The sequence below is a fragment of the Panthera uncia genome (genome assembly GCF_023721935.1).
Source record: "Panthera uncia isolate 11264 chromosome C1 unlocalized genomic scaffold, Puncia_PCG_1.0 HiC_scaffold_3, whole genome shotgun sequence".
In the NCBI taxonomy this organism is placed as follows: domain Eukaryota; kingdom Metazoa; phylum Chordata; class Mammalia; order Carnivora; family Felidae; genus Panthera; species Panthera uncia.
In genome coordinates this window covers 1,418,453-1,439,095 of record NW_026057584.1, presented here as the reverse complement: position 1 = coordinate 1,439,095, position 20,643 = coordinate 1,418,453, and the positions used below count along the sequence as shown (strand labels likewise).

Here is a 20,643-nt window from a genome sequence, read left to right as displayed (position 1 = left end):
GCTGCGGGGGTTCGAAGAGACAACCCCCAACCCCAGCTGTGAAGCCAGGGAACATCCCTTGAAAAACAACAAGGACGGTCATCCAGGCACAAGTGTGAGCAAAGCCACGGAGCACAAACACTCCAGAGCAGTGATAACCTGGGGAGGGTGGAGGGGAGCAGGCAGGTTTCAGGTTCCACAGAACCCGTGAACACCCACAGGCTTGGGAAAGGAAACGGCTAGATGTGCACCGTCCGCGGGCTGGGAGGTGGTCAGTAGGGAGGCTGGTCCTGCCTGACGGCTGGGGGACCTTTACCTTCGTTCTCCTGTAACCTCCAAACAGCACTGTGACATAGGGTGGCATTCCCACCTGACAGTGACAACCCCGAGGCTCACACTTCAAATAACTAACTGTCTGTCGTAGGGCCTGTGGTTGTGGGAACTGGGGGTCATGAACTAGCTGCCTCCAGAACACCTTCTTGTCACACCCCTCAGGCTGCCTCCAACTCCTATTAATACTCCAGGAGCCACAGGCCCCACTCTGCATAGGGCTGCGGGTGGGCCCAAGCGGCAGAGGGGAACACGGGACACATGGGGTAACGGTGGTGCAGGAGCTGCGGCAGGCAGGCCTCGGACCATCTCAGTACTGGCCACTCACCTGTCACTCCAGGCCTGGGCTAATGCCTACCCAGCACCCCCTGTCTCCGGGCCACTTCTCTGGGCACAGGCCCACCCCTGGACGATGACACGTCTGTAGGAGGCTGCCTGCTCTCCAGGCCTCACGAGCCAGGGTGAGTGACACAGCAAAGGCCGCTACGTAGAGTCCAGATCCTGGGCTGGCCTCGGTTCTGCCGCTAACCACCCCAATGTGTTACCTGGGGCGAGGAGTTGTCCGGCACCCTAGGGCAGGTAGGAAATCTGTCTCTTACTCCTTCAGGATCCCTACAAGAAGCAGAGCTCGGGGCCTTTACGGATTCCCTCCAGCTACCGCAGCCACCAGCCTGCCAAGGAGTCATTAGCATCTTCTGGGGGAGTTACTGCCACAGGGATGCTGAATGGTCATGCCCTAAGTCCTAGCATCCCAGAGACAGGTGTTGGGCTATGTAGTTTTCTTCTAGAACAGCAACAGGAATATCCGAGGCCCCCCCAAATAGCCTGGCGGGTAGGGCTAACACAGTGTCACACTACCACCAGCAGCTGCCACTCATGCAGGCCCTTCTTGGCCTCTCAGAGGGAGGAGCTGCAGCTGTCAGAGGAACCTGGGGTAGAGGCTCCAGGACCAGGTTCGGTTTGTTCTCTGGCAGTAGGGACTTTCCAGGTCTGCAGAAGGGCTTCAATCTGACCACCGTTCACGTCCAGGGGGCTGGGTAAAAGTCTGGGAATGCAAGATCTGACTAACCCTAGGAGGTGGCACAGAGCTGCCACGAGAAGGGCTCAGGCCGCCTTCTCCTCCCCTGCCCGACCCTCTGTGAAGGCGCCAGACACAGTGAAGCAGGCTTGGAGGGGCAGGCAGGCAGACAAGCCTCTGGCCGCTTTCCCTCCTTCCCGGGAATGGGGAAGTACAGGCACCTGCAGCAAAGGTGAATGCTTAGGCAGGTCCCTAAATCGCCGTCCTCGCCTCCCCGCAGCACCGAGCGGCCAGGAGCTATAACCGCACGTCCAGCAGGTCACTCACTGTCCAGCCCACCAGGACCAGATGCCCGCTCATCTGCCGCAGTCCCATCCCCTGTCCCGCTCAGGATCCAGCGCGTCCGATCCCAGACGGCCTCGAGACAGCCTCCTAGGCCCGGAGGACCCCCGTCCCCCCTCACCGCGGGCCGGCTCGGTTCCGGGAGCACACCACCGCGGCCCACCGCTGCCCTCCCAAGCGAGCCGCGGCGCTCGCTTGCCGGATCCTTCCGCCAACAGGCGGCCCGACCTGCCGCCAAGCGCCGGGACGAGCGGCGCATTCTGGGAGGCGGTGCTGCATTCTGGGATCTGTAGTCCGCGGCCCGGACCTCGGCCCAAGAGGCCTCTCCGGTCCCTTAAGCCCCGAACGCCTGCGAGTCCAAGCGGCCCCGACGCCCCAGCCCGAGCTGCACCGGCCAGAGGACACGAAGCCCGTCAGCCTCCCGTGAGTCTCCGCCGGGCGAGTTCGCACACACCTCCCGGGGAAAGAAAAGTGCCGCCGGGCGATGGCACGGTCTCGCGAGAGCCGAGCTCGGGAGCCACGCCCCCGAGGGTGGGATACTGGGAATCCGTTTGGACTTCCGCCGCTCGAGTGCGATTGGGCCGCTGTGTCACGTGGCCCGGCGGTTACCGCGGCGACCGGACGGGCGCGCGCCGGGCCTCGCCCTCCTTCGGGCTGTCAATGGGAGCCCCGAGCGCCCAGGATGCGGGCGCCGGCCAGGGAGCTGTTCCGAGACGCCGACTTCCCCGCCTCGGACTCCTCACTGTTTTCCAGCTTCTCCACGCCGCTGGCCCAGTTCCGGGAGGACATCACGTGGAGGAGGCCCCAGGTGCGGCCCCCGGCGCGGCTCTCGAGCCGAGGGCCGGGCCCCGGGCGCTGCCTCCCGCGCGGTGCGCGGCGGGAGGGGTGGCCGCGTCTGCCGCGTCTGTCCCAGAAACGGGGGGGGGGGTGGTCCGTCGGGAGGGAGCCCCTCGTAGCTCCGTGCCAAGTCCGTCCCGGGTGTGCGGGAGGACCAGCGCCTGGCCCGCGCCTGTGAGAACTTGGTTCCGGAGGAGGCTCGGGGCCCGGCGACAGGGCCCACAAACCCAGCCCCGCTTCTGCCCCGACGGGCGCCTGACCGCACTTAGCTTGTGGTGTGCACGGCCCTCCTGGCCGCCAGCGGGCCTGCCCCGTTACTTGTGTTTGCTGGTATCTGCTACGCCCGTGGTCTTCTGGAAGGGCCAGACTGAGCCTACGAAGCAAAGTTGTTTAGGGCTTCGTGCACCTGCATTTTCAGATGTAAACGCTTTAAGGTGGCAATTTGCGGGGATGCTCCGGCCCAGTGCTCTGTTGATAATCCTTAGAAACAGTGTATCTGCCCAGTAAGACTCCTCAGGTACGACCCTCCCCCGTCTGCACGGACACAGCCTGCATGGCCAGCAGCCCTCAAAGCCAGAGCAGCTTGGGTCTGGCGACTGAGGCATTTGGGCAACACGGAAAGTGCCCGTTTGGTGTGGAAGGACGGGAGGGCCAAAGCATGAAGAGCCTTACAGGCCATGCCAGTGGAATTCGGGTTAAAAATGGATTCTAGGCAACTTGGAAGGCCATTGGGGGTTTTAGCAGAGGAGCGATTTGAGTGGGTTTATGTTTGAAGAAGCTCACTTTTACTGCTGGCTGGGTGGGGGATTGACCCGCCAAGCAAGCAGGTGGCCATCTCAGTAGTGATGCTCCTGGTAGCATGGCCACCCCTAGGATGGCTTCAGAGTGGGTGGGTTTGAGAAGTACTTTGGAGGGGGATTAACAGGTTTTACTGACCAACTGGAGGTGGAGGGTGAGGATAAAGCCAAGCTCAGGAATGACTTCTAGACTTCGAGACTGAGCACCTGGGTGATGTGCTAGGCGACACGGGGAGGTGGGGGAGAGCTAGGGATGGAACTCTCGGGTTGGGTTTTGCTCTCTCAGGAGCAAACAGAGCTGTCAGAGAGGCAGGTGGGCATGAGAGTCGGGCACTCGGGAAGTTCTGGGCTAGAGGTTCCCTCTGGGAATGGGCGCTGTCACAGGGCTCAGGGCCCTGAAGAGTGTCTCAGGAGAAAGTGGGGCTGGAGAAGAAGAGAGGGCTTGGAACTGAGCCCTGAGGGACCCTCACACTTCCGAGGGTGTCCAAGCAGGTGCCCTGGCAGGTAGCCGCGAGAAGCAGCAGGCAGTGAGGAAAAAGGACGAGCGGGGACACATGGAACCCTGGGAGCCAAGAGGGGACTGTGGGGAAGTGCAGGGGCTCAGCCACTGTTCTGATGCCTGCAGGTGCCAGGAAAGATGAGAACAGAGAGATGCCTGCTGGATATGACCACACAGAGGTGACCGGCTCAGAGGCTAGAGGGGCCTATGCTGAGGGAGGAGGAAGTAATGAGCAGCTGTTTCAAGAAGTCTGCCAGTGAAGGGAAGCCTCAAGGGGAGCTAATGCAGGGGGGATGGTCTGTTAGAGAGGATGGGGGTTCTCTCTCCGTCTTCTGCTGGTGGGATTCTGCCTCTAGGGGTGAAAGGGGGGGTCATGGGAGGAACCCAGGCTCCGAAGACAAGAGGGGGTCAGGTCAGGTTGCTTCTGATGAAGCTTCTGGCAAGGTCACCAGCTCAGAGGGGCGCAGGCAAGAGGGGGGCAGTGTAGAAGTGTAGAGAAGAGGGAATAAAGTAGTCTGGGGAGTTGGCAATTAAGCCTTGGAGAGAAGGGTTTCGGTTTCCAGCAGTATGGAGGACCCATTTGAGATCTGCCAGTGTGGACTTAAGTGAAACCATTTTCTAGGCCAACAGTTAGCTGTTTGGAGAAGGGGGACGTGGGATCCATCCCGAGCTGGGGTTTTGCCACTTAACAAAGCTAGACAGAGAAGAGGACCCTAGAACCTAAGCCAGATGGGATGATGTGAAGCCAGGAGGGCTGACAGATGGAGGCCGCGGAGGCCAGCTGCTTCCCCTCCCCTCTTGGGCAATGCGGATGACCAGAAAAGCTCCTCCCCAGCGCCTGTCGCCTAGATCCCGTGTTCTTCGTTTTAAAGACTAGCCTTCAGACGAGGTGTACTCTTTATTTCAGGAGCTCTGTGCCACACCCCGGCTGTTTGCAGATAACCCACAGGAAGGACAGGTGAAGCAAGGGCTGCTGGGAGACTGCTGGCTGCTGTGCGCCTGTGCTGCCCTGCAGAAGAGCCGGCGCCTCCTGGACCAGGTACCTGCGTCCGAGCGTGTTTCTCTTCTGCTCTGTCTTCCTGTCTGCTGCACACAGGAAGGAAGCGGGAGGCAAGGCAGCCGAACCTCCTGTTCTACGGGGCTCTGCTGAGGTCGCCCAGCATGGCTGGTGGAAAGGGAGGGCTCTGCTCACAGGCCCCAGGGGCTCCAAGGCACAGACACCGTGTCCCCGTCTCACCAGGGCTCCCCGGTGCTTTCTGCCCTGCTCTGCCCTCCAACACCCTTGGAGGGATGCACAGATGAGCAGGCCAGCCCAGAGTAGGAATGCCCCGGGTTTGGAGTAAGTTTTCCTAGCTGGTTGTTGTTGTTGTTTTTTAAACAAGCTTTGAATGTAAATTGGCAAAAGGTGATTGAAATGGTTTCCGAGGCTGGGCGGCTAGCACAGGTGTAGGAGGGCTGCTCAGAGTGCTCCCCCAGGAGCATCACAGCTCTTTGTTTGGCTCGTCGCTAGAATGTTACTGATTGATGCAGCAAGGCTGACGGTGGTGACCCATCCAGAGCTCCTCCTGGGTCCCCAGGCCTTGCTAAGCACACCACAGTTGCTGGCATTTGTTCTCCGGGCCTCTCTGGCTTTGACCCTGGTTCATAAGTGAGAGCGCGAAAACCACTGCTTTCGTGTTTGTAGCCGCTGAGGGGCAGAGCCAGGACCAGACAAGTGTGTCCGGGGCAAAGCCCACACCTGTGGGGTCACAACACCAGAGCCAGCAGTGGACGGGCTGGCCCGGATCCCGAGGCACCAGCTTCCAGCCGGGGGGTTGCTGTGCCCACGGTGACCTGCCGTCTGCCACCGGCTGTGCTGAAAATTGGGTCACTCGTGCCTGTAAAAGTCACGTTTGTTTTGGATTCAGGTCGAGTGCTTATTTGGGACAATAGGACATAAAGGTTGGCTTTAAGCTTCTGGAGACACTCGGCTCCCTCAGTGTGGCCCTAAGATGCGTCCATTGAAAAGTCAGTTAGCTTTCCGTGTGACGATTAGGTTTCCTGCAAGCGCTGCCGTCCGGGGAGGAGTAGGGGAGGGCCCTCGGCAGACCGGCAGGGTCCCCTGGAACGGCTCAATGAAGGTGCTTGGAGGGCGCTGCGTGCGTTGCCTCTCACGGTCTCCTTTTGCCTTTCCCTGTGCACGGTAGGTCATTCCTCCAGGACAGCCGAGCTGGCTCGACCAAACGTACCGCGGCTCCTTTACCTGTCGAGTTTGGCAGTTTGGACGCTGGGTGGAGGTGACCATAGATGACCGTCTGCCTTGTCTTGCAGGGAGACTCTGCTTCTCCCGGTGCCAGAGAGAGGATGTGTTCTGGCTTCCCTTACTGGAGAAGGTCTATGCCAAGTACGCGTGCCGGAGGCTGGAGGGTCGGGGTGGGCAGGGAGCCACAGCGGCCTGAGTCCGCCCCCGGGAAGCACGTCCCCGCTCTCCCTGGGCTGCAGTGTCCTCCTCCGTTCCAGGGACCTGACAGCCAGGCCGGCGTGGGGACTGACTTGTCCAGAGACAGAAACTCTGAGACTCGGCCTGTGGTTTGCCCCATCCCTGGCCCGCTCCCCCTTTCTCCGCACTCATCTCAAAGTCGGGCATGAAGGCATCGCCTCCAGAGGGAGAGGGTGTGCGTTTCCCTCCCCTGGAAATGGTGGGAGGTGGGAGGCCACCCAGGTCGCAATGCTTGTTTAGCCTGGTGCTGCCTGAGGCCACGACCCTCACCCGGGGTCTGAATCGAAGAAGCCTCCTCTTAGGATGCATATATCAGCTTGCCCAGAGAGGCTGCACCGATAGGCCTTAGCCCTAAGGGAGCGAGGAAGGCCCGCAGTGATATTGGTGCGAGCGAGTCCCTCCATCCCCTGGCCAGTGTGGGGTTTGATCTCGAGAGGCAAGGAGTGGGTGTTCACAGGCTTGCGCCCCGCACCGCCTCGTGCTGATGTCTGCCCTGGAGGCGGCAGGGCATTGCTGGGCCGCTGTGCGTTACAGCCTTTGAGGGTCAGGTGATGCCTGGACTTGATGAGAATGAGGCAGGAGTAAAGAGAAGCAATTGAAGTGGTGGGCGAGGTGATCTGGGGGTGTTGGGTGTGGGGATGGAAGGGGCAGGGTACCCGGGCCAGAGGCTCACTGGCTGCGGTTGTCTCCGTAGGGTCTATGGGTCCTACGAGCACCTGTGGGCCGGGCAGGTGGCGGATGCCCTGGTGGACCTCACTGGTGGCCTGGCGGAAAGGTGGAGCTTGAAGGACTTGGCAAGAACCGGCGGCCGACAGGACAGGCCTGGCGGCTCAGAGCACAGGACTTGTCGGCAGCTACTCAGCCTCAAGGACCGGTGCCTGATAAGCTGCTCGGTGCTCAGTTCCAGAGCAGGTGAGACGCAAGCGGGGGGCGGGGGGGGGGGGGGGCAGGGGAGAGGCCCGCACACACGTGCGTCTTCTTCTTGCGGCCCCATCAGGGCCGAGTGGAAAGCAAGACGTTTGTCCTTGAAAGCTGGTGTCTGGTGTGTGACTGTCCCCACCACCCGTCCTTCTCTGGAGGGAGGTGTCCCTTGCTCCCCGACTCACCGCTAGGGTGAGGCCGGACCCTGCGGGCGGCCGCCGTGTGGAGACTTCGTAGGAGATGGGTGGCGGCAGCATCTGGGGCCGGCTGGCGACCTGGCGGAGTCAGCACTGAGGCTCCCACCTTGGTGGTCCTCGCACTCGTCAGAGAAAGTTTGTTGAAAGGAAAACAACACGCAAACAGAGCTCCTTTGACTTTTTCACGGACTTTAGTAGGTCTTTCCCACCAACACGTGTGTGTTTTGCATTTTGCACCGTATGGTATTTTCTCAGGTGCCGTGTAAACTGTCAGTGTCAGTTCCATTCGCAGATCTGCTGTGGTTTTCTTACTCTTTCCCTTAACCTCAGACCTTTAAGGTCTTTTCGGTTTCTCGCGTTATAGACGGCATTACTGAACATGTTCGTGTTTGAGAGCGTCCAGGATGAACTTCACTATGAAAGTCATAACGACCCCAGAATACGGACATTGAAATAAATGGACACGTGTGGACAATTCAGTTGCCCGGCCTGTGCGTGAGGGCTGGGTCTGCCCCCATGTGTGGGAAATGAGGGAAGCCCGCAGAAGCCTGTGCGTGACACAGCATTAGAACCTTCCCTGAGTCTTGGCATCGGCTGCCCCCAGGGTGGGTGGGGTCAGTTCTTGGCGCGCCAGGCTTTGCAGAAGCCCCTAGGCAAAGAGGGGGCTGCGGGAGGTCATCGGGATCCCCCTGGAGCGTCTCAGGACTGAGGACTGAGGCAGACCCCGAGAGTGGTGGCTATAATGCCGTTGTAAATAAAGCTTTTCAAGACATTCCTGGGGTCTCTTCTCCTTTCTGGACTGCCACCCCCCTTCCCAGGTTGGAGTTCCTTCACTCTTCGGCCCCTCCTTTTGCACGTCTGTTTGTCCCAAGGGCTCTGGGCAAATGGGGTGGTTTCCTCTCTGGAGCCTCCGGTCTCCCCACCCCACACCACGTGTTTCCTCCAGCAGTACCTGCTGTGCGATGCCGCCCGAGCCAGCCTCGCCGGGAGGTCACAGACCTGCCGCTGACAGTGCTGGTGGCGGCACCAGGGGCCCTGTGCCCCTTGTCGGCCGGCCGGCCATCCTCTCTCGTCCGCCCAGGCAAGGACCGAGCCACCGAGAAGGGAATGAGCTGCCGGGCCTGTGACCGCAGAGCCAGAGTCCAGACCCGGGTCCTTCGCCGTGGCTCTGCCGTGGCGAAGGCCGCTCCTAAGCTCGCTTGTCCACAGGGTCGGGAAAGGAGCCCCACTGGTCCGTGGGGATCTGGGTGCTGGTGTGGCCACAGCAGGGTGGGCTGGAGCAGCCCGCGGGGAAGGAGACAGACCCGTGGGTCTGCTCGGTTTGGGGACTCCCTGCCCACATCCCAGCTGTGTCTCTCCCAGGTGCCAGGGAGTTGGGGGAGTTTCATGCCTTCATTGTGTCGGATCTGCGAGAGCTCCGGGGGCGGACTGGCCAGGCCATCCTGCTGCTGCGCATTCAGAACCCCTGGGGCCGGCGGTGCTGGCAGGGGCCCTGGAGAGAGGGGTGAGTATGGGTGAGGCCAGAACTATACTGCTGTCAGGCCGGGAGGGTGGGGCCCCGAGTGGCAACTCAGAGCTGTGTGTGTCACAACCGTGTGTGTCCCGGGCTCTGGTGCCGTGGCTCGTGGCAGACGATTCGTAGCTGGTCAGGACGGTGCATGGTTGGTCTCCAGCAAGGCCCTCCTGGCACCACCTCTGGTCCCCTGAGTCCTGTGCTCGGCCCCAGACAACCTTAGGAGGCCGGTGTTGTGCATGGTGCCGGGACCAAGGCAACCCTAGACCCTGGGGTCCTGTCTTGAGGGTGCCCACGGAATGGTAGGTGCCCCATCAGGCTGCGGGTGACAGGGACATGTGAGTGCTCAGCTTTCTGACCTTCACTGGTGCTGGGAACCTGGATTGAATGAGGGCGCTGGACCCGCTCCCCGTGGCCGGCCGTGACCGGTCAGCAGATCCGACGCTTGCCCCCGAGCCCAGGCTGGTGGCAGCTCCACCTGAGTCGATCAAACACATCTCTCGTTCACCTGCTCGAGGACACTGCTCTGGGGAGATGTGTCTAGAGACAGGGGCCCTCGGGGAAGGACAGAGGTGACTGCGGAAGGCCAGCGTGGAGCCACCCGAGCTGGCAGGGCACAGGGCTCCTCGGTCAGTGTCGTCCACTCTCGGATGAGAGGCCCCTCTGAAGTGAAGTGTCTTCCAGGGGCGAAGGGTGGAGCCAGGTGGACCCGGCGGATGAGGCTACACTGCTGTCCCAGCTGCAGGAAGGGGAGTTCTGGGTGGAAGAGGAGGAGTTCCTCCAGGAGTTTGATGAGGTCACCGTGGGCTTCCCGATCACGGAGGCTGGCCACCTACAGAGCCTCTACTCAGGTAAGGGGAGGCCCGCACGCTGGGGGAAGCCCGTACCCTGGGGGAGGCCCGCACGCTCACCCTGGGGGAGGCCTGGGCGGGGGGGGGGGGGGGGCGGCAAGCCGCATGGGCTCTGCCTTCGGAAGTCAGGGCTGAGCGGAGCCCGCGTCCCTCTGGGGGCCCCTGGGCACCAGCCTGGCTACAGGCCCCAATCTGCTTCCTTCGGTGCAGAGAGATGGTTCCACTTCCTCCCGTCCCTGGCAGCTCAAGGTGCTGGGAGACACGGGGTTCCCTCCTATAGGGTGCCGTGGCTGGTGTTGGTGAGAGTGGCAGGAAAGGTGGCATGGGAGCCCTTTCCTGGAGCCGATGCTTGGTTCTCCATCTAGAAAAGGAGCTGTGCCACACTCAGGAGCTACCCGGGGCCTGGGTCAAGGGGCAGTCTGCAGGAGGCTGTCGGAACAACAGCGGCTTTCCCAGCAACCCCAAATTCTGGCTGCGGGTCTCGGAACCAAGCGAGGTGTACGTTACCGTCCTGCAGAGACCCAGGGTGCGCACAGCAAACTGGGCAGGCCGGGCTCGGGCACCGTTGAGGGACGACCGTGCCTCATGGACCCCGGCCAGCCTCCTGGGCAAGGACTACCAGGCCGTGGGCCTGCATATCTGGAAGGTAATTCTACCTTGGTCCCGGCTCCCTGCTCAGGGCCTAGGGGCGCTAGGACAAGAGTGACACCGGTGACCGCCAGGAGCCTCAGGTGTCCCCCGCCTACCCCAGGGTCATACACCAGCTGGCGCTCCCACAGACCCAGCCCCGCCTAACCCAGCCGGCATCCGTCAGACAAAGGGAAACGAAAAGAAAAGCAGCCGGTGGCGGAACCGGCCGGAGGGACCAGGGCACAGCCCTGTCTCGATCCTCCTCTGTTCTCCCCAGAGCGGGAGGGCTTGGAGGCTCACATCCGGGACAGAGCCACTGACCCCTGGGGCCGAGTGAGAGCCCTGGGTTGCTGGGCGCTTTGAGCCGTCCCCTGCCGTGCTGGGGCGGGGCCCACAGGTCTGGGCGGTTTCTTTGTGCTGGGTGAAGGCGGCAGGCCGGTCTCGGGACGTTGGCACACGGGCCCCCTCTCTGCAGGTGGAGAAGCGGCGGGTCAGCCTGCCCAGGGTCCTGTCCACGCCCCCTGTGGCTGGCACTGTGTGCCACGCCTATGACCGGGAGGTCCACCTCCGCTGTGAACTCGGCCCAGGCTACTACCTGGCCGTCCCCAGCACCTTCCTGAAGGACGTGCCGGGGCAGTTTCTGCTCCGGGTCTTTTCCAGTGGGAGAGTCTCCCTCAGGTGAGAGGGGCAAGTGGGGTCTCCAGGCCGCGCTCCCTCGAGCGCCTCAGCGGAGGAAGGGGGAGCGGCCCGGGCAGCTTGCTGGCGGTCCGTGTGCGTCTGCGGCCCATGACAGCCGGGTCCTTCTGTGTCTCCCCCGGGCAGTGCCGTCAAGCCGGCGACCACGAGCCCTGCCTCTGGGGAGGCCCTGCCCGCAGGGGAGTGGGAGACCGTGCAGCTGCGGGGCTCTTGGAGAATCGGCCAGACAGCGGGGGGCAGCAGGAACTTCGCCTCCTACCCTACCAACCCTTGCTTCCCCCTCTCGGTCCCTGAGGGCGCAGGGCCCCGCTGCATCCGAATCACTCTGCGCCAACACTGCCGTGACAGCGAGTGCCACCCCATCGGCTTCCACGTCTTCCAGGCAAGCCCTTCCTGTCCCCGGGGGTAGGCGGGCACAGGCCAGGCCTCGGGGGGGCTGGTCCACACAGGCGGCCAGGCCGGACAGAGAGGCCTGGACGCGGTCACGTGGGCACAGCCAGGCCGGCTGGTCCCGTACAAGATCCATTTCTGGGTTTTGTGAAGTCTGTAATTCACTGGGGTCATAGGTCAGCTTAGAACCCTGGCTCAGAACAAGCGTCACGAGGTCAGGTTTGCTCCCTAGAACCGCGCCTCCCGCCCAGGAGACCCGACAGCGTGCCCCAGGAAAGGCGGTCCGCCAGGAGCCGCCCCGAAGCCATGACGCAGTTCATGGCACAGGTTCGCGGGGAAGAACAGGAAAGGGAGCCCACCCGCCCACAGAGCCGGCGTGAGGGCCTGGCAGACAGATGCCCCCGATCGCGGTTGCTTAGGTGATTCTCAGAGCAGAGAGCTGTCCCCCCGCAGGAGGAGAGGAAGCCGTGTTGAGGCCGGAGTAGGGCCAGCACGTCACAAACACCACCCCAAACCTCCCAAACCTCCCTCTACCTCAGTCTGCCCGCCCTGTGTTGTAACGCAGCCGGGACAAGCCCAGCAGACCTGTAGTTGGAGGAAGGGGGACAAGTGCGGTGCCGGAGGTCAGAGGTCGTAAGCCCAGACTCCACGGGGATGAAGTGGCTCCCAGCTCACATTTGTGCCCCTCCTGGGGGCCCCGCTTCATGCTGGGTGCCGAGGAGGGCATGGGCCAGGAGGGCAGCCTGGAGCCGTGCCCTGGGCGCCGCTATGGGGTGGGGACACAGAGCCCAGGGTGCAGATGATGTGAAGGAAGGGTGGGAATTTCTCTGGTGGAGCAGCTTCTGTACGCTTGGGAGGACACTGTGCTCCCCAAGAGCTGAGGGCTCATTCTGGAGCTTCGCTGCCCCCGGGCTGCCAGCTGGGGCACCCAGGAGCTTCGATACAAGTGCCAGTGCCAGGAGCCGGTCAGACGACCCTCAGGACAGAGGCCTGGGCAGTGGTGGTCGTGGCGGTCCCCCACGCCTGATGGGGCCGCCCGCCTGACAAGGGCGGTGGGGCCTCGGTGAGTGTGAGCCCAGCTTCTCCGGCTTGGTGGCCCTTCCTCCCTGGAAAAGGGAGTGTGATGTGGGAGACGTCACCGTGAGATCCGGGCAGACTGCACCGGGCGCCTCCCCACCCTGGACACCCCGGCCTCGGAAAGGGAGTGCGGTCCCGAGACTGGGAAGGACTTGGTGGCCGTGGCGGCCCAGCGGACAGCCCCACCCCCCGACCCCATCTGAGCCCACGCCTCCGCCAGGTTCCGGTGGATGGCGGGAGCCAGGGCGCGTCCCGCCTGCTGCTCCAGGACCCTCTGCTAAGCTGTGTGCCACACTGCTACGCCCAGGAAGTGAGCCGGCTCTGCCACCTGTCGGCGGGGACCTACAGGATTGTGCCCTCCACCTACCTGCCAGACACAGAAGGGGCCTTCACGGTGACCATCGCCACCAGAATAGACAGGTGGGGCTCCGGGGCTGGGGGTGGCCCTCGGTGTCTTAGTATTCACCTGCCTGTTCTCTCCCGCCTGCCCTGCTTGCCCCAGCGCTTGTCTGTCCCCGCAGAGCAGCAGCGGGCAGGGCGTGAGCCTTGGGACCCCTCCTTGCCTGGGAGTCTGTGGGGGGAGCGTGGCTGCTCTCGAGCTGGGGGCCAGGAGGCCGACCGTGTCTTCTCTCCCGCAGGCGCTCCATTCACAGCCAGGAAAGGCTGGGGCAGCTTCTCCAGGAGGTACGTGTGGAGCCTAGGGCAGAGGGCCACCCCGTTACTCTGCCTTGGGGCCGCCTGGCGCCCTGGGGTCTGAATTACCCCAGCTTCCTCCCAGAGGCCAGGCTGCAGGCCAGGCTGTGCCTGGGGACACCGGCACACCGGTGTGTGAACATGGGGGCCACCAGGCAGAGCCCCTCAGCAACCGAGAGCCTGGGGCTGCAGTCCCAGCCCCTGGCAGTGCTGCTCGGAGGAGGGCGGCCCTGCCCAGACCTCGCCGTCTCTCGTCCTGCAGGCCTCCTTCATGGCAGTTATGAAAACCTAACTGGGTGACCCCCGTGTCGGCTCCAGTGACTGGGGGGTGAGAGGCCCCGTCCCACGGTGCCACCAGCCTCCATGCTGTGGCTCACAGCCCCGAGTCGGACGGCTGCACGTGCCCGCAGGTCCTGCAGGGAGGTGGCTGTGGGGCGAAGCAGGTGCCTCGGAAAAGCAAAAACCGCTGCATCGGGCGTCCTTGTTCCATGGCGCTGAGGCCGGAGAGCCTCCCAGAGACCCTCGACGGCATCTGTCCCCAGCTCCGGAGAGAGCCTCACAGGGGACAAGAGCGTAGCAGGACAAATCTTGTTTAGAACCGGTTATTATGGCAGACGTTTTTAGGAAGAAACTTTATGAATAAACGTGAGTACTGAACGGTTTGCGGAGCCTCGTCTCGGGGAGCCGCAGGCCGAGTCCGCTCTCCCTGAGGAGCAGGGGAAGGCCCGGGCCCTGCGCTCCCTCGGGGCCCTGCTGGCCTGTGAGACGGGCAGGCTGCTTGAGGACGCAGTGGGTGGTGGGAGCCTGGAGGGTCGTGGAGGGGCCGTGGGCGCCCGCCCCGTGACGGGAGCAGGAGGGAGCAGCCCAGGGCAGCACCTTGGTGCCGATCACGTCGTCCACCCTGTCCCTGCTGGGCCTTACCCCACCTGGGCGTCCGGAGGGACTCTCGGCCTCGGCCTCCCTTCCGTTTGGAGGTGCCAGATGCAGTCGTTTGCTCTTGACGTGGGAGGAGGCGTCCCCGGGAGCCCCGGGCCTCTGACCGGTTGGACGCAGTCAGCCCTGGTCTCGGCCGAGCCTCTCTCCCCACCCCCGCCGCTTCCCTGACTGGCCAGCGCCATGGCGTCGCCGTCCTCACCTTCCAAAGGAGGGCTGGGGGCCGCGACACAGGCCCGAGGAAGACCTCGCTGCCCCACGCCCCTTCACGTGTGAGCAAGACCCCTCGCAGTGACCAGTTCTCTGGGGTCGAGTGGAGGACGGAGGAGGGGCTCCAGGATCTGGAGGTGCCACGGATGGAGAGGCAGCCCGGCAGAGGCGGCCAGACACACACCAGCCGGGCTTCCAGGACGTGGCTGGGCCGGTGGGGCACGGGCCGTGGCCCCCGCACCGGAGGAGGCTCGCGCCCTCCTGGCCGCCAGCCCCCTGGGCCTGCGCCAGCTTGTGGTTCCTTCGCATGGTTCCTTCGTGGGAGGCAGAGCTGAGGGAGACCTCACCCCCAGGGCATCCTCAACAGGCAGGCAGGCCCGGCTGTCCTGGGCATGGCCACCTCCCTCTGACCGAGTGAGCTCCAGAAGTAGCTTGTGTTCTCTGGGCTTCGATGTCCTTGCTGAACACGTGTCCGAGCCCTGGCCATACTCAGTGTGCCCCCATGTCTGCCCTGGAGTCCTTGGCCTGGAAGGGCCTGTGGGGTGGGCACCAGCGGGGCTCATTCTGCTGAGGACAAGAGTGACCGAGAGAGGGCTCTTGCCCGCTCCCACCCCACAGGAGGACCCGATGCACGGGCGACTTCCAGTCTCCGTCAGCCACCTGACGTTGGCCCCCCACCCAGCCCGGTGTGAGCTGGGGCTGCAGACCACAGACCCCACGGGTTCCGGGCCGGTGCGCTGCTGTCTGACCCGTCCTCTGTATTGACCTAAGCCCCGCCTCGGACCCGGCCTGTGGCCCCGGGGAGCTGGGCAGCAGCAACCAGCCACGCCCTGGAGGCCTGGTTCTTGGACCGGCCGGTGGGGGACTACTCGGGTGAAGGGCCTCCCTCCTGTGTCCGGGGGCCCTGGCAGACCCCTGACGGGCAGGTCTGGGTGTGTGCATGTGGGAACGCCACCTTTCCGGCCTTCCCAGCAGACTTTGCCCCACACCACCTGTTTGGTTTCTCGTTCCACTTCCTGCTTGGGGCAGGTGGACCGTGCCTTTTCTGTGGGAGCCATGTCCTACCCAGTCCCGGCCCTGGGTCTGCTCTCGTTGTCCTCGCCTGCCCTCCTTCCCCTGGGCCTGGGTCAGCTTTGGGGGCCGCAGGGGTCCTGGGGTGAGTATCAAGATCCTGGTGTCCTCAGAGCGGTAGTCAGGGAGGGGGCCTGGCTGGGTCTGGGCTTCCGGGGCGAGAGGAAGGACAGAGCTGGGGTGAACGGGACAGGGCCAGCCAGACGGGGCCAAGGTTCTCAGATGCTCCAGCCTCTTTCCTCTCTGTCTCTCCGTTAATAATCATTTTTTTCTCGCTCAGTGTCCCATGTCTGCATCATTTGGTTTTACTAGTTTTTTTTTTTCTCCTGTAATATTTAATAGATATAAGCTAGATATGCTGCCTTTTGAAATGAATAGAAGAGTCATTTTTTCCTAGGGACACTTTGGGGGCTTTTTGGACCCCAACACAAGGCCTTGGACATGGCTGCTCCATCAAGGAGAGGGTCGTTGCTGGTTTTGAGGATGAACTTTAAGGGGCAGGCTGGGCCTTCCAGCACCCAGGAGTACTCAACTCAGCGGCTCTGGGGCCCCGTCCCTCCCCAGGGGACCTCAGATGCAGGGCTCTGGCTGGGACCCTCTGGCTATTCCTCTGGTTCCCAGCAAGCACAGGCTGTTTCTGCACAGACAGGGCAGTCTGGCCTGGGAGCCGGCTCACTCAGCGTCCTGGGGAACTCAGGCCATGGAGTTTTAGTCAGGACCATGCTTATGCTTGTTTCCCTAAAGCACCTCCCCTCCAGGGCTGGGGCTCAGGCCATACACATCCTCAGCTGCCTGTCCCTTCACAAATCACCCAAGAGGGGAGGCTGATGGATCAGGAAACGGCTTTGGCTTGGACTGGGCTGGCTGCTCTATCAGGGGCCAGTCCTAGTCCCTTGTGGGTTCCTGGTACCTGGGCAGGTGTGACGCTGGGGCACCATGACGTGTGTGTGTGTGTGTGTGTGTGTGTGTGTGTGCGCGCGCGCGCGCGCACGCACGCGATCTGACTGACGTGGTCTCATCCCTCATCCCCCAAGGCCTATTGAGAAGACCCACCAGCACCAACACATCCCTCTCCACTACCCTGATCCCCTGTCCCTTCATTCTGAAGTCCCTCTGTGAGTGTGTGTGGGGTGCTATGGATGGGGCTCAGATGCCCAGTACCCTGCCCTTGAGGACTGTCTGCACACAGATCATCTGGACAGTACTGATGATGAGGGATAGATGATGCATTGATGTGTAGGGGTGGCCCTTGATCAGCCTGGGGACAGCAGTGCAGGGCAAGCAGGGGCTGGCAGAGGAGTTGAGCAGCCTCAGGAAATGGAAAGAAGCTCTCTGTGCCTGCAGTGTGGCAAGTAGGCTCAGCAACTGTGGCAGGAGCTAAGGCTGGAAAAGTAGGTAAGGGTCTTGAGGTCCATTTAAGGAGCTTGGGCCTTACACCTTGGGTGGTAAGGAGCCACTACACAGTTTTTAAGCAGGACCTGATAGGTGTATATGTGACTTCTCTCTCTGGTCGAAGTCTCTAGATGGGGAGGGGACCAAATAGAAGGCTGTCGCAGACATCAAGAGACAGGTGATGGTGTCCTGCCCAGAAGGGAGGTAGGAGAGGCAGAGAGAAGAGGTCACTGTCGAGGTACATTTAGAAAGCAAAAGCAGCAGAACATGATGCTTGATGTTTAATTAGATTGATCGTCTAGAGCAACATGAAGAGAATTGATACCTTCAAATCCATGAACATGGTATACCTGCCCATTTTTTGAGGTCTTCCTTAATTTCTCTCAGCAGTATTGTGTGTCCTGGAGCATAGATATTTTGCACTTACTCTTACCTACTTTGTTTTTCAACACTTGCAAATGATATTGTGTGTTAGGTTTCATTTTTCTAATTTTTTTTTTGCTAGTATATAGGAATACACTTTTTGTGTATTATGTTGTGTCCTATAGCCTTGTTAATTCACTTATTCATAGTTTGGGGGTTGGGTTGTTGTTTTTTGTTTGGTTTTGGTTTTGATTTGTAAATCCCTTAGGATTTTCTACATACAGAATTCCGTCCTATGTGAAAACAGAAAGTTCTGTTTCTTCCTTTCTTACCTGAATTCATTTTTTTTTTCTTGCTTTATTTCTGGAGGCTCGGACCTCCAATACCATTTTGAGTAAAAGTGATGAGAGCCACTTTCCTTGTTCCTGATCACAGTAGGAAAGCACTCAGTCTTTCACCATTAGGCATGATTTTTTTTTTTTTTTTTGTAGATGCTCTTTATCAGACAGGGAATTTCCCCCTATTCCTAGTTTTTGAGAGTTTCTATCAGAAACAGATGTTGAATTTTATCAAGTGATTTTCTTTCATTATATAAATGCAAGGAAGATCGGAGGAGATGATTATATAAATGTTCCCCTTTATTAATGTAGTCAATTATATTGGTTGACATTGTAATGTTAAAACAAACCTTATATCCTCAGGATACTTGTGTGCAATGTATTATTTGTTTTATACATTGCTGGATTCAGTTAATATATTTTAAAGAATTTTTATATCTGTGTTCATACATGATATTGTTCTGTATTTTTGTTTTCTTGTAATATCTTTGTTCAGGTTTAGAATGAGGGTAGAATGAAGTGTTCTCCTTTATGTTCTGAAAGTGCTAAGGATTGATATTATTTTATTCTTAAATGTTTGGTAGAATTCACCAGTGACACCATCGGGGTTGGGGGTTTTCTTTGTGGGAAAGTTTTAGATTATGAATTCAACAACTTAAATATAGACTATTCAAATTTTCTATTTCTTGTACAAATTTCGACAAGCTGTGACTTTTAAGAAATTTGTGCATTTCAGAGCACCTGAGTGACTCAGTTGATTTCACCTCAGGTCATGATCTCACAGTGAGTGGGACTGAGCCCCACATCAGACTCTGCACTGACAGGAGGGAACCTGCTTAGGATTCTCTCTCTCTCCTCTCACTGCCCCTCTCCTGCTTTCTCTCTCTCTTAAAATAAATAAATAAACTTAAAAAAATAAATTTGTGCATTTGAACTGAGTTGTCAAATATATTTGCATGACATTATTAATGACGTCCTTTTATTACTCTTCTAATGTCTGTAGGATCTGAATTGATGCTTTCTCTTTCATTTCTGATATTAGTAATTTGTGGGGTGTTTTTTACCTTGATCAGTGTAGCCCTAGGTTTATCAACTTCATTGATCTTCTCAAGAAAACCAACTTGCAGTTTATTGATTTGATCTGTTATTTTTGTATTATATTAAATTTCTACTTTTTTAATTTCCTTTCTTCTACTTCATTTTAATTTGTTGTTTTTATCCTAGGTTCCCAAAGTGGAATCTTAGATCAATGATTTTAGGCCTTTTCTCTTTTCTAATATAAGCACTCAAAGCTACACATTTTCCTCTAAACATGGCCTTAGCTTTGTCTCATAAATATTGGTAAGTTGTGTTTTCATTGCCATTTAGTTCAAAATATTTCCTAGTTTCCCTTTGATTATTTATTTGGCCCTTGAGTTAATTATGTTGTTTTAAGTTCCATATATTTGGGCATTCTTCAGACATCTTATATCTTTTTGTTATTTCTAATTGTGTCATATTCAGAGAACATACTCTTTATGATTTAATTCCTTTTAATTGAGACATATGTTGTGGCCTAGTGTTTGGCCTACTTTAGAGAATGTTCATATGTGCACGTGAAAAGATTACATACTCTTTTTGGGCACACCGTTCTCTAAGTATCAGCTTGGACAAGCTGATTGTTGTTCAAGTCAGCTATATCCTTATTTGTTTTCTCTCAGTTACTGAGAGAAGAGTGTCAGAATAACCCATTGCAGTTGTGGATTTTTCTATTTATCCTGCTAGTTCTGTTAATTTACTTCCCATATTTTGAACCTCCGAAATTAGGTGATACACATTTAGAACTGTTAGACATGCTTGATGAGTTGATCCTCTTATTGGTATGAAATGTCCCTTTTAATCTCTGGTAATATTCCCGGTATTGAAGTCAACTTTGATATTAATTTACTCATTCCAGCTTTCTTGAGATTAGCATTGGCGTTTTCTTTCTCCATTCTTTCATTTTACTTTTTTTTTTTTTTAACTTTTAACCTACCTTTCTATTTAAAGTGTGTGTTCTGGGCACCTGGGTGGCTCAGTCAGTTGAGTGTCCAACTCTTAATTTTGGCTTGGTTCTGATCTCACAGTTCGTGGCATCCAGCCCTGCATCAGATTCTGTGATGACAGCGCTGAGTCTGCTTGGGATTCTCTCTTCTTCTCTCTGCCCCTCCCCTGCTCACATGTGAGCTGTCTCTCTTGAGCTCTCTCTCTCTCTGTCTCTTAAAAAAAAAAAAAAAAAAGTGTCATTCAGACAGTATATTACCATCTTTTGCTTCTTTCATCCAGTTTGAAAATCTTTACCTTTTAACTGGAACAGCAGACCAATCACGTTTAATGTAAGTGTTGATACAGTTGGGTTAAGTCTACCACCTGACATTTGTGTACTGTTTATCTCATCCGTTCTTTGTACCTGTTTCCTCCCTTCTTTGGGATCAAATGTTTTGTTCTGTATTCCATTTATCTCCTCTATTGGCTTATTTATTATAACTTTTGTTTTTTTCAGTGGGTGATACTAGGTTTACACTGTGCATATTTAACTTATTGACGACGGATGGGATATAGAAGGGAGGGGGGAAAGAAGGGAAGGGGAAATCGAGTCTCAAGAATGGTAGTCAAATATCTGGCCTGGGAAGCAAGGGGGGGGGATCATTCTCTGAGACGGGGAACTTTGAAGGAAGATTAGTGTTAGAGCAGGAGGTGAAGGGGGGTCCTGTCGGTTTTGAACAAGTTGCACCTGAGGTGCTTTTCGGGCATCCAGGGGAAGACGCGTGAGAGGCAGTTCCACGTGTGGTCCAGGAGTCTGGGCTGGATCTGGCAGCTGGAGTCGGGCATTTGGTAACTGATGAACCAATGGAAGTGGGTGCATCTGCTTATGGAGAGTGTGCGATGGGGCAAGAAAAGGGTCCAGGACCAAGCCCCGTGCACTCCAATTTTGGGACAGAGGCGTGAGGGGAGAGTCCGGAGAGGAAGGAGCAGAACAATCTAGAGTGCCACCTTGGAACCAAAAGAGGCGGCAGCTCCAGTTGCCCCTGGGGGGTGCTGTGAGAGGGTTTCAGAACTGGGGCAGGA

General features: G+C 58.3%; 1 protein-coding gene across 2 annotated transcripts; it reads left to right on the top strand.

Annotated features, from left to right (window-relative positions):
• Positions 1–1,814: 1,814 nt before the first annotated feature.
• Positions 1,815–18,760, top strand: CAPN10 (calpain 10). 2 transcript variants are annotated; one of them, XM_049614537.1, is made up of 12 exons: positions 1,815–2,477; positions 4,710–4,841; positions 5,989–6,185; positions 6,976–7,193; positions 8,762–8,903; positions 9,597–9,763; positions 10,129–10,409; positions 10,869–11,071; positions 11,216–11,471; positions 12,777–12,976; positions 13,195–13,240; positions 13,512–18,760. In XM_049614537.1, exons 1-12 carry the CDS (start codon positions 2,154–2,156, stop codon positions 13,539–13,541), a joined length of 2,196 nt encoding a protein of 731 aa, XP_049470494.1. In that variant the 5' UTR covers positions 1,815–2,153; the 3' UTR covers positions 13,542–18,760. The 2 variants fall into 2 exon arrangements, with proteins under 2 accessions (XP_049470494.1, XP_049470495.1); XM_049614538.1 differs by lacking the exon at positions 1,815–2,477 and adding an exon at positions 3,382–3,981.
• The last annotated feature ends 1,883 nt before the right edge of the window (positions 18,761–20,643 follow it).

Excerpts from the sequence above, each read along its gene's own strand:
- CAPN10 (XM_049614537.1), top strand. The coding sequence starts at position 2,154 with ATGGCACGGTCTCGCGAGAGCCGAGCTCGGGAGCCACGCCCCCGAGGG. Across the intron at positions 4,842-5,988 it reads GCCGGCGCCTCCTGGACCAG|GTCATTCCTCCAGGACAGCC; the intron begins GTACCTGCGTCC and ends TGTGCACGGTAG. Across the intron at positions 9,764-10,128 it reads CCTACAGAGCCTCTACTCAG|AAAAGGAGCTGTGCCACACT; the intron begins GTAAGGGGAGGC and ends TTCTCCATCTAG.